This window comes from Lipophrys pholis (genome assembly GCF_963383615.2).
Source record: "Lipophrys pholis genome assembly, chromosome: 18".
Taxonomy (NCBI): Eukaryota; Metazoa; Chordata; class Actinopteri; order Blenniiformes; family Blenniidae; genus Lipophrys; species Lipophrys pholis.
This window is the reverse complement of record NC_137646.1, coordinates 18,767,385-18,779,761: the sequence shown is the minus strand read 5'-3', so window position 1 is coordinate 18,779,761 and position 12,377 is coordinate 18,767,385. Positions and strand designations below refer to the sequence as shown.

General features: G+C 47.1%; 1 protein-coding gene across 1 annotated transcript in view; it reads left to right on the top strand.

The window, feature by feature from the left end:
* adgra3 (adhesion G protein-coupled receptor A3) overlaps nucleotides 1-2,021 on the top strand; it is a 29,356-nt gene extending 27,335 nt beyond the window's left edge. The window contains exon 19 of the mRNA XM_080486332.1: nucleotides 138-2,021. Within this exon, the coding sequence (XP_080342458.1) occupies nucleotides 138-1,584 (1,447 nt within the window). The 3' untranslated portion in view covers nucleotides 1,585-2,021. The remainder of the gene's footprint in view (nucleotides 1-137) is intronic.
* Nucleotides 2,022-12,377: the final 10,356 nt, after the last annotated feature.

Sequence of the window (12,377 nt, the reverse complement as noted above, 5' to 3'; positions counted from 1 at the left end):
AATAACACGACCCCGCTCCAAACCTATTTTCTAGTATAAACACAGAGTAATATCCAGACCATCACTCTTTAGGAAGCTTTGTTCCTTTCCTCCTCCTTCTGAAATATTTAAGTCTCATCTCTCTCTTCTTCTCCCAGTTGCTGGATGGCGTGGGAGCCCAGTATCGGCGCTTTTTATGGCCCAGTTGGATTCATCATATTCGTGGACTGCATGTATTTCCTCAGCATCCTCCTCCAGTTACGCCGGCACCCTGAACGACGTTACGAGCTCAAAGAGCCGACAGAAGAGCAGCAGCATCTGGCTTCAGCGGCAAGCGAGGCGGGACCAGACGGTCCCAGCAGCCAATGTCACCCACTCACTCTCCAGCTCGAGCCCCATGAGGCGTCCTCCTCCGTCTTGTCCGCCCCGCACACCGTGCCCGTCTCGGCCCTGGAGAACGAGCACACCTTCCCCGCGCAGCTGATGGGTGCGGCGGGGGCGTTGGGCCTGTACGCCGCTCTCTGGGTGTTCGGGGCCATGGCGGTGTCACAGGAGCATCCTTTCGACCTCGCCTTTACCTGCCTGTTTGGGGTGGCCGCTCTGGCGCTGGGGGCGTTCATGGTGGCCCATCACTGTGTCAACCGACAAGACATGAGGCGCTACTGGTCCCAGGCGTGTTGCTCGGGGAGGCGAGCGTACTCCGCACAGGAGGACACCCTTCTGCCTCAGTCTGGCGTGGCCATGACCTCCACGGCAGGGTCTGATAACAAGGCAGATGGGGAGTCGACCAGGTGCGGTCCAAGCAGCGCGGACTCTTCCTACACGAATAAAAGCGCCCCGAGCATGCGGACGTCCACCCACGGCAGCAAGCTGACCAACCTGCACGCAGAGGCGGCTCAGTGTAAGTCCACCTCTGTACCGCTGGCGACCAACGGCACCGCCGTAGTGGACAACAGCCTCACCGAGCACTCGCTAGACAACGAAATCAAAATGCACGTGGCGCCGGTGGAGGTGCAGTTCCGCCCGATGAACAACATCGGCAACCCGGCACCCGTCAGTAATGGACACACGGGGAGGCATCACAAAAACAGAGCGCGATCGCACAGGGCGAGTCGGCTCACCGTGCTGCGCGAGTACGCCTACGACGTGCCGACGAGCGTGGACGGCAGCGTGCAGAGCGCCCCGCACAGGAGACACCACCACTACGACATGGCGGCTCGCAACAGCCGCCGCGCTGCCTACATGGCCTACAGGGAGCGGCATCAGAGCCAGCTGCAGCAGGACAGCAGCGACAGCACCAGCCTGCCGCGGCGCTCCCGCTACTCCGAGAAAGGAAGTATCAGCCCACTGGGGAACGGGACCGTGGTAACCGTAGAAACTGAGCAAATGGCCTCCCCTGCGGCGTCGAGCTCGAGTAAAGACTCCTGTCCTGTAAAGCAGCACGGCAGCGCCGAGCTGGAGAGCCAGGCCAAGTCGTACGGGATCAACCTGGTTGCTCAGAACGGCGGCACACTTAAAGAAAACGGACAAGCAGTGCCTTTGATGAACCCCGAGGGCACTGCGAGTATAAAAACTGGCTTGTGGAAACATGAAACTACTGTGTAGCAACAGTTTCCATCCCAAAGACTCCACAGCAATAATACGCTCACATTGTGAAACTGTGAAATGTCTTCTTTTTTTTTTTCCATTATTTGATTGTACAATTCTTTTGTGAAAAGAGATAATTATTTGATTATTAGCCAAAAAGCTGCCACTGAACTGTCTTTGTAGATACGTTTTTGTAAATGTTCTATTTTTGATATTATTAATCCGCCACCATCTCACCATCGGAGGTCTTTACGACACGAAGCAACCTCGTCGGAGCTGTGGCCTGGAGCTTTTCTTCAGTATTCTAGTGTGCGCCCCCTCCCCTCCACCACACACACACACACACACACACACACACACACACACACACACACACACACACACACACACACACACACACACACACACACACACACACACACACACACACACACAGTAAATAAAACAAAAGTTCCATTTACAAATTGAAAGTTTTTATTCTTGCGATAACACCACCCGGTCTCATCACACAAGTCTCTACAGCCACTGCAAAGGTGAGTCAGTACTGTTTTGTTCCAGAGAATTATTCTCCCTGACAATGTATGACAAGCTGGTAATTGGGTTTTTCGCTGACCTTCTGGTGGCCTCGGGTTCCTTCCTCCTCTGTGGCGCAGCACCCTAATTGCAACTGGCAGTGGCTATAGGCGCTCGCTCTCTGTTTTTTCCTCCCTGTTTGCGAGCAGATTTTGACGAGCGCACCACACATCCTGGGCTCCAGCTGACTCCGTGCCCCTGTTTGTGATTGACAGCTGACTCTCGGGGTGAAGTGTAGCCGCCTTGAGAAGAAAGGATAATGAGAGGAGTGTGTCTCTCTTCTTCTACTCCCAGCTTCTTCCAATCCCCGTCTCCTCCACAGCCAGCAGCTGAACCGGAGTCCCACTCGCAGCTTGACATCTCTGCTTTGGGAGCGAGAGCGCATAAGAGAGACAAAGAGTGAATTGACTGCTGAAGGACTCCAGAGATGGATCAGTATCTCTTTTTGCGGGGCGAATGTCGCTCTGTCAACAGCCGCAGAGCATCCGGTGTCAGATGGGTCTTTCCTCCATGTGTGAGGATTCGTTGGTGGAGCAGGCGGTCGGAACTCCTGCACACCAACACATACATTGGCTTGAATTACAACTGAAGGACTCCTGTAATAAATACAGCAATAGAAAGTATAAAAAGTTCTCAATCCACAAGGAAAATAAGTTTGGGGTCAAATCCTATTACAGCCTCCGGCCTCATAATATCCTCAGGAAGTCTATAATTAGCCAACAACTAGAATGACAACCACTGTGATGGACTGTATTGAAATTAGAAGTTTGACTGTAATGTGAAGTTACTTATACGAGTACTGCAGCTCGTTTCCTCCATTCCGGTTGTAGAGCTTGCCGTCTCTCCATTGCAGCATAAAAGATGCTCTCCAGAACAGCGACAGTAGATCGTAGCCGTCAACGTCAGCTTCCCTGTTTTCCAGCCGTCCATAGATTATAAAGCATCTTCCTCCTTACAGATTGAATTGAACGGACAGACCCACACAGTGCTGCCCGGTAAGTGTTTTCCAGCTACACTACAATAATGCAGCCGTGTGCATTGAGGCATCATTGAGACAGGTGTAACTGGGACAATTTGAAAATGGCGCCAAATACTACTTGATCTTGCAGAACAATGTCTTGGAAAATAGTTTGACGTTGCTGGAACCTCAAAAAGTTCTTTGTAGTTTACACAACTGATGCAAAAACGCATGGCCTGGGGCCAAAAGTTGGCTGAGGACCCACATTTGACAAAGAATAGAAAGAAAGAAATTCCCTGCAATTAAATACAACACTGAGACAAAGGTCTGAATAGGAGATGGAAACAATACAGCAGTAAAGCCTAGAAACTATTGTCCAAATATCAGCACAGTCAAACTATTACATATAAAGGTGTGTGGGGACAAAGAAGCAACAGGCATTTTCCATTAGGGACTGGAGAGAAAATCTGGCTTTGACACTGAAATTTAGTTTTTTTTAAAGGGAAATGTGAAGGAACAGTTTGACTTTATTTATAGTTTTAATATGAGTTCAGATCAATGGGGCCCCTGAATTAAAATGGTCCGCGCCAAGTAACGTGCCAATCCCCCAAAATTTTACTTTTACTTTAAATGTATGTCATCTCGCCTTCCTTTCGTCCTGAAGGTCAGTTTGCGGACCCTTACCCGTGTGAGCGTTGATCAGTGGTTATACTGTGTGCTGATCACCTGAGTCGGGGGAGGATCGAAGAGACGGCTCGGCTCCGATGGCTTCAGTTATTCATTAATGGCATATTAATAAAACGCATATTTCACTCCGGCAAGGATATATTGCCCTGCCATCTTGGATGTGACAAATTATAATAAGAGTTTTGAATTATGTAGAGAGCAGTTACGCCCTGATTAGTGGCGGCATCGCTGATTCCCTCCGGGCACCGAGGAGTGATCTTCAAATAATCTCCATGGTTTTTCTCTTTCACTGCCATCTGTTATAAAGTTCATCCGGGGTTGTCAGCGAGGCAGGCGTGACAGTCGGGGGGGGGGGGGGGGGGTTGTGCTCCGTTGGAGAAAGCTCATCAAGGCAAAATAAACTGATATCATCTCTCCTTTAAGATCACGGGGACACCTTGGGCACAAATCGATAATAAATTAAGATAAAACAAATTAAGTCATTTTGGGGGTTTCTTTCTTTTTTCTTATTTTTTTTCTTTGGCGGTTACATGACACGACTCAGAAATAATGACTGAGAGGTGGAAGCATCAGTCACCAACAGGTTGTGTTGTTCCTCTCCAGGAGGCCCGTGGTCGACAGGCAACAGAGAAGTGATGTGAAGTTTACATTATCCAGTTGCACGTCGAGGCCCCTTGGAGGAAGCATCTGGCTCTGTTGTGGAAAACTTGCCACTGGAATGAAGATTGATATTTTCTCCAACATGAAGCCATCTGACTGTGTTGATTGTAATTAGGTGGCTCTGGCTGTCCAACGGGTGCCAGAATCCTTTTCATTTTAGTTTTATTTTGTTTACACCTGCAATATGCTAGCAACCCCAAACCCTCCCAGGCCTGACATATGGATTGAAGCCTTAATTAGAGTCCGGGCTTTGTGAGGACTCAAACCTTTAAGCAGCTGTCTGCACCGATAAAGTTTGTGATTGTGTGAAGTTTGAGCTCATTTGGACACATTGGAAAAGGGTTGTATTTGGAGATGATATTGCTAAAAATGACTTATCCACATGGTTGTAGTGGAACAGTCTGGCTTTGGACTGGAGGGATTATCTGAGTGGAGTTAGTGTGGTCTCTAAGATTTTTCCTTAAACAGAAATGTGTTTCAGATTAATTTTGTGTCCGTCTGCTTTGCTGCATTTTTCTATATTTGTCTTATTATGCTGATTATTCAATACAGAGAATACAACTTTTATAAGCCTCCACTCAACAAAAGATTTGTCAACCAATCATCTCTGGAACTGTGATGATGAACCATACCAGAGTCATTATTAATGGCTTCTCCCTTATCTGTACCATTCTCATGAGCATATCTTCAGCAAATTTCCTCATGCGAAGATGATTCAAGGATTAACTAATTGAATTCATACTCCTGACAGGTTTGTCACCCTCACAACTCTGATGGTTAGTGGTTTTCAAACCTGTCAGGAGTATGAATTTAATTAGTTAATCCTTGAATCATCTTCAGCCAATCTCCTCATGCGAAGATGATTCAAGGATTAACTAATTAAATTCATACTCCTGACAGGTTTGTCACCCTCACAACTCCGATGGTTAGTGGTTTTCAAATATTCTTTTTTTTCCCATGCTCTGCTGCTCTTGCAATAAAGAAAGCTTGTAAAGTTTATAATTTTATTTAATTCGTTGTTTATCAGTCGAAACAAACGAATGAAGGAGAACTCTGCCGACGCCTCCTGGCGTTGCATCGCGGCTCTCTCTGCAGCTTCTTGGCCTTCTTGCTCTCCTTGGCCTCCAGTCGCTGCTTGGTCTCCAGCTGCTGCTTGGCCTCCATGCGCGTCTTGGCCTCCTGAATCCACTTGGCCTCCGCACGCAGTTCGGCCTCCGCACGCAGTTCGGTGTCCTCGAGCATCTTGGTCTCCCGCCTCTTGTTCTCCCTACGTCTCTTGGACCTCCCACCTTGTTGAGTTCCCTGAGGCTTCTGGTCCTCCTCGCGCCGTTCGGCCTCCTTGCGCCTTTCCGCCTCCTCGCGCCGTATGGCCACCTTGCGCCGTTCGGCCTCTTGTCTTTCGGCCTCTTGTCTTTCGGCCTCTTGTCTTTCGGCCTCTTCCTGCCGTTCGACCTCCTGCCGTTCGGCTTCGCGCCGTTCGGCCTCGCGCCGTTCGGCCTCTTGTCTTTCGGCCTCGCGCTGTTCGGCCTCTAGTCTTTCGGCCTCCCGCCGTTCGGCCTCTTGTCTTTCGGCCTCTTGTCTTTCGGCCTCGAGCCGTTCGGCTTCGCGCCGTTCGGCCTCGCGCCGTTCGGCCTCTTGTCTTTCGGCCTCGCGCCGGTCGGCCTCTTGTCTTTCGGCCTCTTGTCGTTCGGCCTCGCGCCGTTCGGCCTCTTGTCTTTCGGCCTCGCGCCGTTCGGCCTCTTGTCTTTCGGCCTCGCGCCGTTCGGCCTCGCGCCGTTCGGCCTCTTGTCGTTCGGCCTCGAGCCGTTCGGCCTCGCGCCGTTCGGCCTCTTGTCTTTCGGCCTCTTGTCTTTCGGCCTCGCGCCGTTCGGCCTCGCGCCGTTCGGCCTCTTGTCGTTCGGCCTCGAGCCGTTCGGCCTCGCGCCGTTCGGCCTCGCGCCTTTCGGCCTCTTGTCGTTCGGCCTCGCGCCGTTCGGCCTCTTCTCGTTCGGCCTCGAGCCGTTCGGCCTCGCGCCGTTCGGCCTCTTGTCTTTCGGCCTCGCGCCGTTCGGCCTCTTGTCGTTCGGCCTCGCGCCGTTCGGCCTCGCGCCGTTCGGCCTCGCGCCGTTCGGCCTCGCGCCGTTCGGCCTCGCGCCGTTCGGCCTCGCGTCGTTCGGCCTCGCGTCGTTCGGCCTCGCGTCGTTCGGCCTCTTGTCGTTCGGCCTCGCGCCGTTCGGCCTCGCGCCGTTCGGCCTCGCGCCGTTCGGCCTCTTGTCTTCCGGCCTCTTGTCTTTCGGCCTCGCGCCGTTCGGCCTCTTCACGCCGTTCGTTCTCCTTGCGCCGTTCGGCCTCTTGTCTTTCGGCCTCGCGCCGTTCGGCCTCTTGTCTTTCAGCCTCGCGCCGTCCGGCCTCTTCACGCCGTTCGTTCTCCTCTTGCCGTTCGGCCTCTTGTCTTTCAGCCTCGCGCCGTCCGGCCTCTTCACGCCGTTCGTTCTCCTCTTGCCGTTCGGCCTCTTGTCTTTCAGCCTCGCGCCGTTCGGGCTCTTCACGCCATTCGGCCTCCTCAAGCCACCACTCGGCGTCTTCGAGCTTTTCAGCCTCGAGCCACCACTCGGCCGCTTCGAGCCGTTCAGCCTCTTCACACTGTTCGGCTTCCCAAAGCTGTAGAGTAGAGGTATAAAAAATATAGCTACTTGTGCATCCTACAGTCAAAGATAGTGCTATAGCAGATGGCCCCGTTGCAACAGGAGCTCAGAAATACCCCATCATTTATTTAAGGGGGTATGAAATGTCCATTGAAGTATTAATAATTCTAAATTGTACATACCTGTTGAAAATTGGTGGACTGCGGAGCCCAGTACTGAGTGGGTGGTGGTACCCAGTACACGGTGGGCTGTGGTACCCAGTACAGCGTTGGTTGTGGTACCCAGTACTGAGTTGGTTGTGGTACCCAGTACAGAGTAGGCTGTGCGACCCATTGCTGAGTCCCTGGCTGAATGAAGGTCATCGGCTGCATCGTGGTCATGGTGAGTTGATAAGGACAATGAGGACTCAAGAAGACTAAAAATCCACTGTGTGATGGTTACCATCCCTGGACAGTCAATTTCAACTTCAAAGACCAAGTTCCTTACTAACATCTATGATATCATTAGCCTGTCATCTTGAAATCTCAGGCTCTTTTATGTCAAATGTGACGAGTCATATGCAAATTATACCACTGTTTTACAGTTATTTTACGATACAACTCCTATTTAACAGTATAATACTGTTTTTTTCAATGACAGTACCTGGGTTATAATAACAGGGTTGTTATTTTACAGAGCATTCACTGTAATTTATTTAGCAGTATTATACAGTTTTTTGGATTACAGTGCATGATGGTAGGATAACTGGGTTATTGTAATTTTACAGCGTATCCACTGTAGATTATTTGACAGTATATTACCGTATTTTGAATTACGGTATATGACCGTAAAATAACGGTGGCAGTTGTGGTTATTTTACAGCGCATCTACTGAAACTTATTTAACAGTATAATACTGTTTTTTTCAATGACAGTACCTGGGTTATAATAACAGGGTTGTTATTTTACAGAGCATTCACTGTAATTTATTTAGCAGTATAATACCGTTTTTTGGATTACAGTGCATGATGGTAGGATAACTGGGTTATTGTAAATTTACAGCGTATCCACTGTAAATTATTTGACAGTATATTACCGTATTTGGATTCCAGTACGTGACAGTAGGAGAACGCATATTTGCGTTGGTATAAATCCTCAAACAGAGTATGCAGGGCTTATCAAAATACCCAGACCTAAACACTGTTCATGTGTCTGAGCTCACCTGAAGAAAAGTAGCAGGAAAAGTTAGTGGAGCACTCGGAGGAGGACATTATAGAGTGGACTGTACAACAAGCGCTCACTCTGACGCAGTTTTCACGAACCAAGAACCAGAACTCAGAGCTGAGCTCTCACTCCAACACCGTTTCCCAGAACCAACAGTACAGAGCTCTCACTTTAAACTTATTCAACTGATAACTAATTCCACTTAATAACAAAGTGTCTCAGCTGTGTTTGCCTCAGTTTTCTATCATCAACATAGGGTTTGTATGCATGCCGGCTCAATGAAAAGACATATTCATTACAATTTGTTTGTTAAAGCCAATCTTTCCTAACCTCCGACCATGACCAAAACGCAGATGCAGACCTGTAATAAGTTTGAGAGCCCTGGTATAGAACACAAGAGAATATATACATTGCTGTAGTTTATTACAAAGGGCTCATTTGTACAGCATACTCTGTAAGATTGGTAACACAGAGAACATTTGTAGTACAAAAATGACAAAGTATTGCATTCCCACATTTGGAAGAAACTGTCTTCAATACAATCATCAGCATAACCTGTCCTCATAAGAAGGGATCTATGTATGAACTCTCATAAAACACATAAATGTTCACATGACATCACTAAAACTGCAAAATGTTTATTCATTTATTTATTTTTTTTTTTTAAATCAACTTAGTTAATAACGTATTTTCTGTTTTTAGGTACACACACAAAAGAAAATAGACCACCGATAACAGCTTCCACCAATACTGGGACTCCCTATCCTCCACAGACACCAGGGCTGCCTGTTTATAACACAAACACACAATTGTTGATTTTTAGTAGCACAAATAAAAGTCACAAGTCCACAACAGTGGATAAACATTCAGATTTTGAGCTTGGGAGAGATTAACGCCTTTCAGCCTTATTTCATTCAAACTGATGATAGTGTCCCAAAGACTTATTGGCAGATGAGCTCGCTGTACAGTGTCACCTTAACTAATGGAATCTGCACGTCATTGCTCGAGAATTGCAGATCATCTGCAAAATCGGCTGTATTTTTCTCCTTGTGACGGACTCTTGTTCTTTTGCCTTTCAAGAAATAAAAAAAAAATAAAAAATCTGCTTTAACCCTGAAGCCATTTTCACAACACTGTAAAGTGTTTGATGAAGATATTATGTTCATATTATATTTTTTTCCCTCCGTGTGCTTTGATGAATTGCGGTGATGGAATTCTAATATCAGCACGGTCCCCTCATTAAATACAGACTCGAGATCTTGTGCAAACCCAAATACATCATGATTAAACTTTGGGCACCATCACAGATGTGGACAGAAATAGACGCTCGTTTTGGTGATCTCATGAGAGGCAGCACGAGAAGAGGAAGGCTCTGCTGCTGCTGCTGCTGATTTGATCTCTAGATCAGAATGTGTGCGAGTGTAAATGTAAGCTGGAGAAATATCATTACGTCTTTGTGTTCAGCCTTTCAGCGTGGATTTCCGAGCTAAACTACACACACAAATTAAGAAAATTGTCTGTTTTGACCTCTGGTGTAACCATTCTTCTGTGGAGTGATTCTGACATTGTTGGGAAGAGTAAAACGAGACACAAGTTCTACAGTGAGATAATGCAGAGTAAAATGTCACATTCTGAATGTGAACACTATGTTATACATGACCATTGATTTCAACGTTAAAATAAAACAAAACAACAAACAAGCAAACACATATTTTCGTACTTTAAGAGTGGATCTCATCTCATTAACTCTCGGAAAAAAAGTTTCTTGCTGACCTTAATGGCTGGCTTCACTCCCATTATTAAGGAAAATGGCGGTCACTCACTCTCCACTGTCTCTTGCCATTTTGTACGTAGACACACACACACACACACACGCGTTGCCATATAATGATGACATCAGGCCATCTGCGGAGCTTTCACCTCCATGTGTTGGTGGACCTGTGCTCTCATTAATGCCCTCGTGCTGCCATCCATCTACCTGGACCAGTCTGTCTGCACAGGTTTGGCTTCGTCGTCTCCGTCCAGGTGCTCCGTTATTTATAGCCGCCTCAGAAAAGAGGATCGCTCATTGTTCATGGTGACGGTTGCTCACGGTAACACACACACACACACGCGCGCAGACACGTACACAAGTCAGAAACTGAGGGGTTGTGTGTCCTGAAATGCGTTTGTCTGGTCCGCACCTCGCGAAAGTGTGAATAGAGCGGAGTAAGAGAAATTATATCAAAACAAAATCCGATCGTTTTAAATTAAAGACGAGATGAACTGTTTCTCATTTTGGGGAAATTTGTTGGTGACGCATGAGAAGCCCGATTTTTCTTCTGCTGCTATTTATTTGTTTATTTGAACTTATTAGCAATATTTTAGAAACATTTTTTCCTTTGTTTTATTAACTGTACGAGTGTGTTGTTGACTTGTTTTCGTGCATCAGCTCCAGTTGCTCGAGAGTTTTGTTGTATTTTCTGCAGAGTCACAAATAAATTCCCGTCTGTATATTTCAATCGTCGATAGAAGCTGCAGTGAACTAAAGTACTTCAAAGAGTAGAAGGAAAAGGGAGAGGATTGTTAAGTTTAGAACGCTTGCAGATTTTGTTTATATTCCCCTTAAATCAGCTTACAATTCATGTCAAGTATGCAAATGGGAGTGATCGCCAGGTTGCACGCGTTCGCTTTCCATCATCCGCATTTAATTCATGTACATTCCAGAAATAAACGTCTAAAAATAATCATTATCTCGGAGTTCAAAGTAGCGACAGTTTCCAGCTCTGCCACCAGAAGCGTTTAAGGAAGAGGCTGGTGTTTTTCAGAAGTGTCAGCTTATCTGTTTTCTGTAAATCGATCAGGGGGAGCATTCTGAAGTGTTTTGCTTGGCTGCAGAATTATATATAATAGTTTCCAGTCTTTGCGGTGAGTCGGGGAAGGGGAGTATATTTATGATAAAAAAAAAACAAAAAAAAAACACTGCTAAGACCTCCTGGTGGTTTCTGAGCCAAACTTTGGGAATCCCAACTTAAAAGATTAATACAGCGTTTGGCACGTCGGTGTAACAGAGACACCGCGCGTGTGGAGAGGACGTTTCCGAGGAATCCTCTCTCATAGTATGCAGATGACAGAGAACCAAACCCACGTGCGATCGCCGGACATGTCATTCCAAAGCCGCAAGCATTTATTTTCCTCCGTAACTCTTCTGAGATCGGAGTGATGCAAGTTTTTGGAAACTGTTTGCCGGGATTTGCTCCTGATAAACTGCGATGGGTCCCGGGGAATGATGTCGGCTGATAAAGGCCATGACTCTCATAGAGCATTTCACAGAAATCTTTAATGTTTCAGTTGAAGCTGAGGTTAGTCTTCTACTCCTTTAAAGACAAAAAAAAAAAAAAACTGGAACCATTTATTTATATTTAAATATACCTGGATTTTGAGATTTGGTGACGCTTAAACTCGTAAAGGACCTTCCACATTCTTGCGAAAGTTTGGAAACGCATTGAAGAAGCACAACCGAGGGAGTGAGAATGAAAACAGAATTAATGGATTTTTGGATACAGTTATTTTTATTCTGATTTATTCAATATAGTACAATCCAAATTTATCAATCCATCCTCGAGAACAATTCGCCAAACTTATAGCCACGCCCGGAGAACACGCAAACTCCACACAAACAGACTCTTGTGCATATTTGCAGAAAAATAATGATTTGGAATGCACAACTATCATCAGGCATATTGGGCAGTTGTTGTTTTGGAGTGTCCGCAGCGAGCCGCAATGTTTGGAGCCCTTTCGTACTTCGGGGTTTTTTTTTTAGTGCCTAGTAACTGTGTGGACCTTTGGGGCGTTTTGGCGACTTGGTTGTGGGGAGGCAAATCTTTTTTTAGGAAGTGGTCGGGTGGTGTGTGTCTACGAACTCGTTGTGGTTAAGTGGAAGTCTGTTTGGGCAGGGTGCCGTTTGTACCGGATCTAGAAGAGTTTGAGAAGCATCCCACTGTGGAGGTGGTTAACAGGTGCTCGAAGGAGGACCTGATTGAGTTTGCGAGTCATTATGGGGCACCTGTTCCTAAACAGGCGAAAAATGGCGTCGTAAAGTCCGAGGTGCTGGCTGCGCTGGGAGTA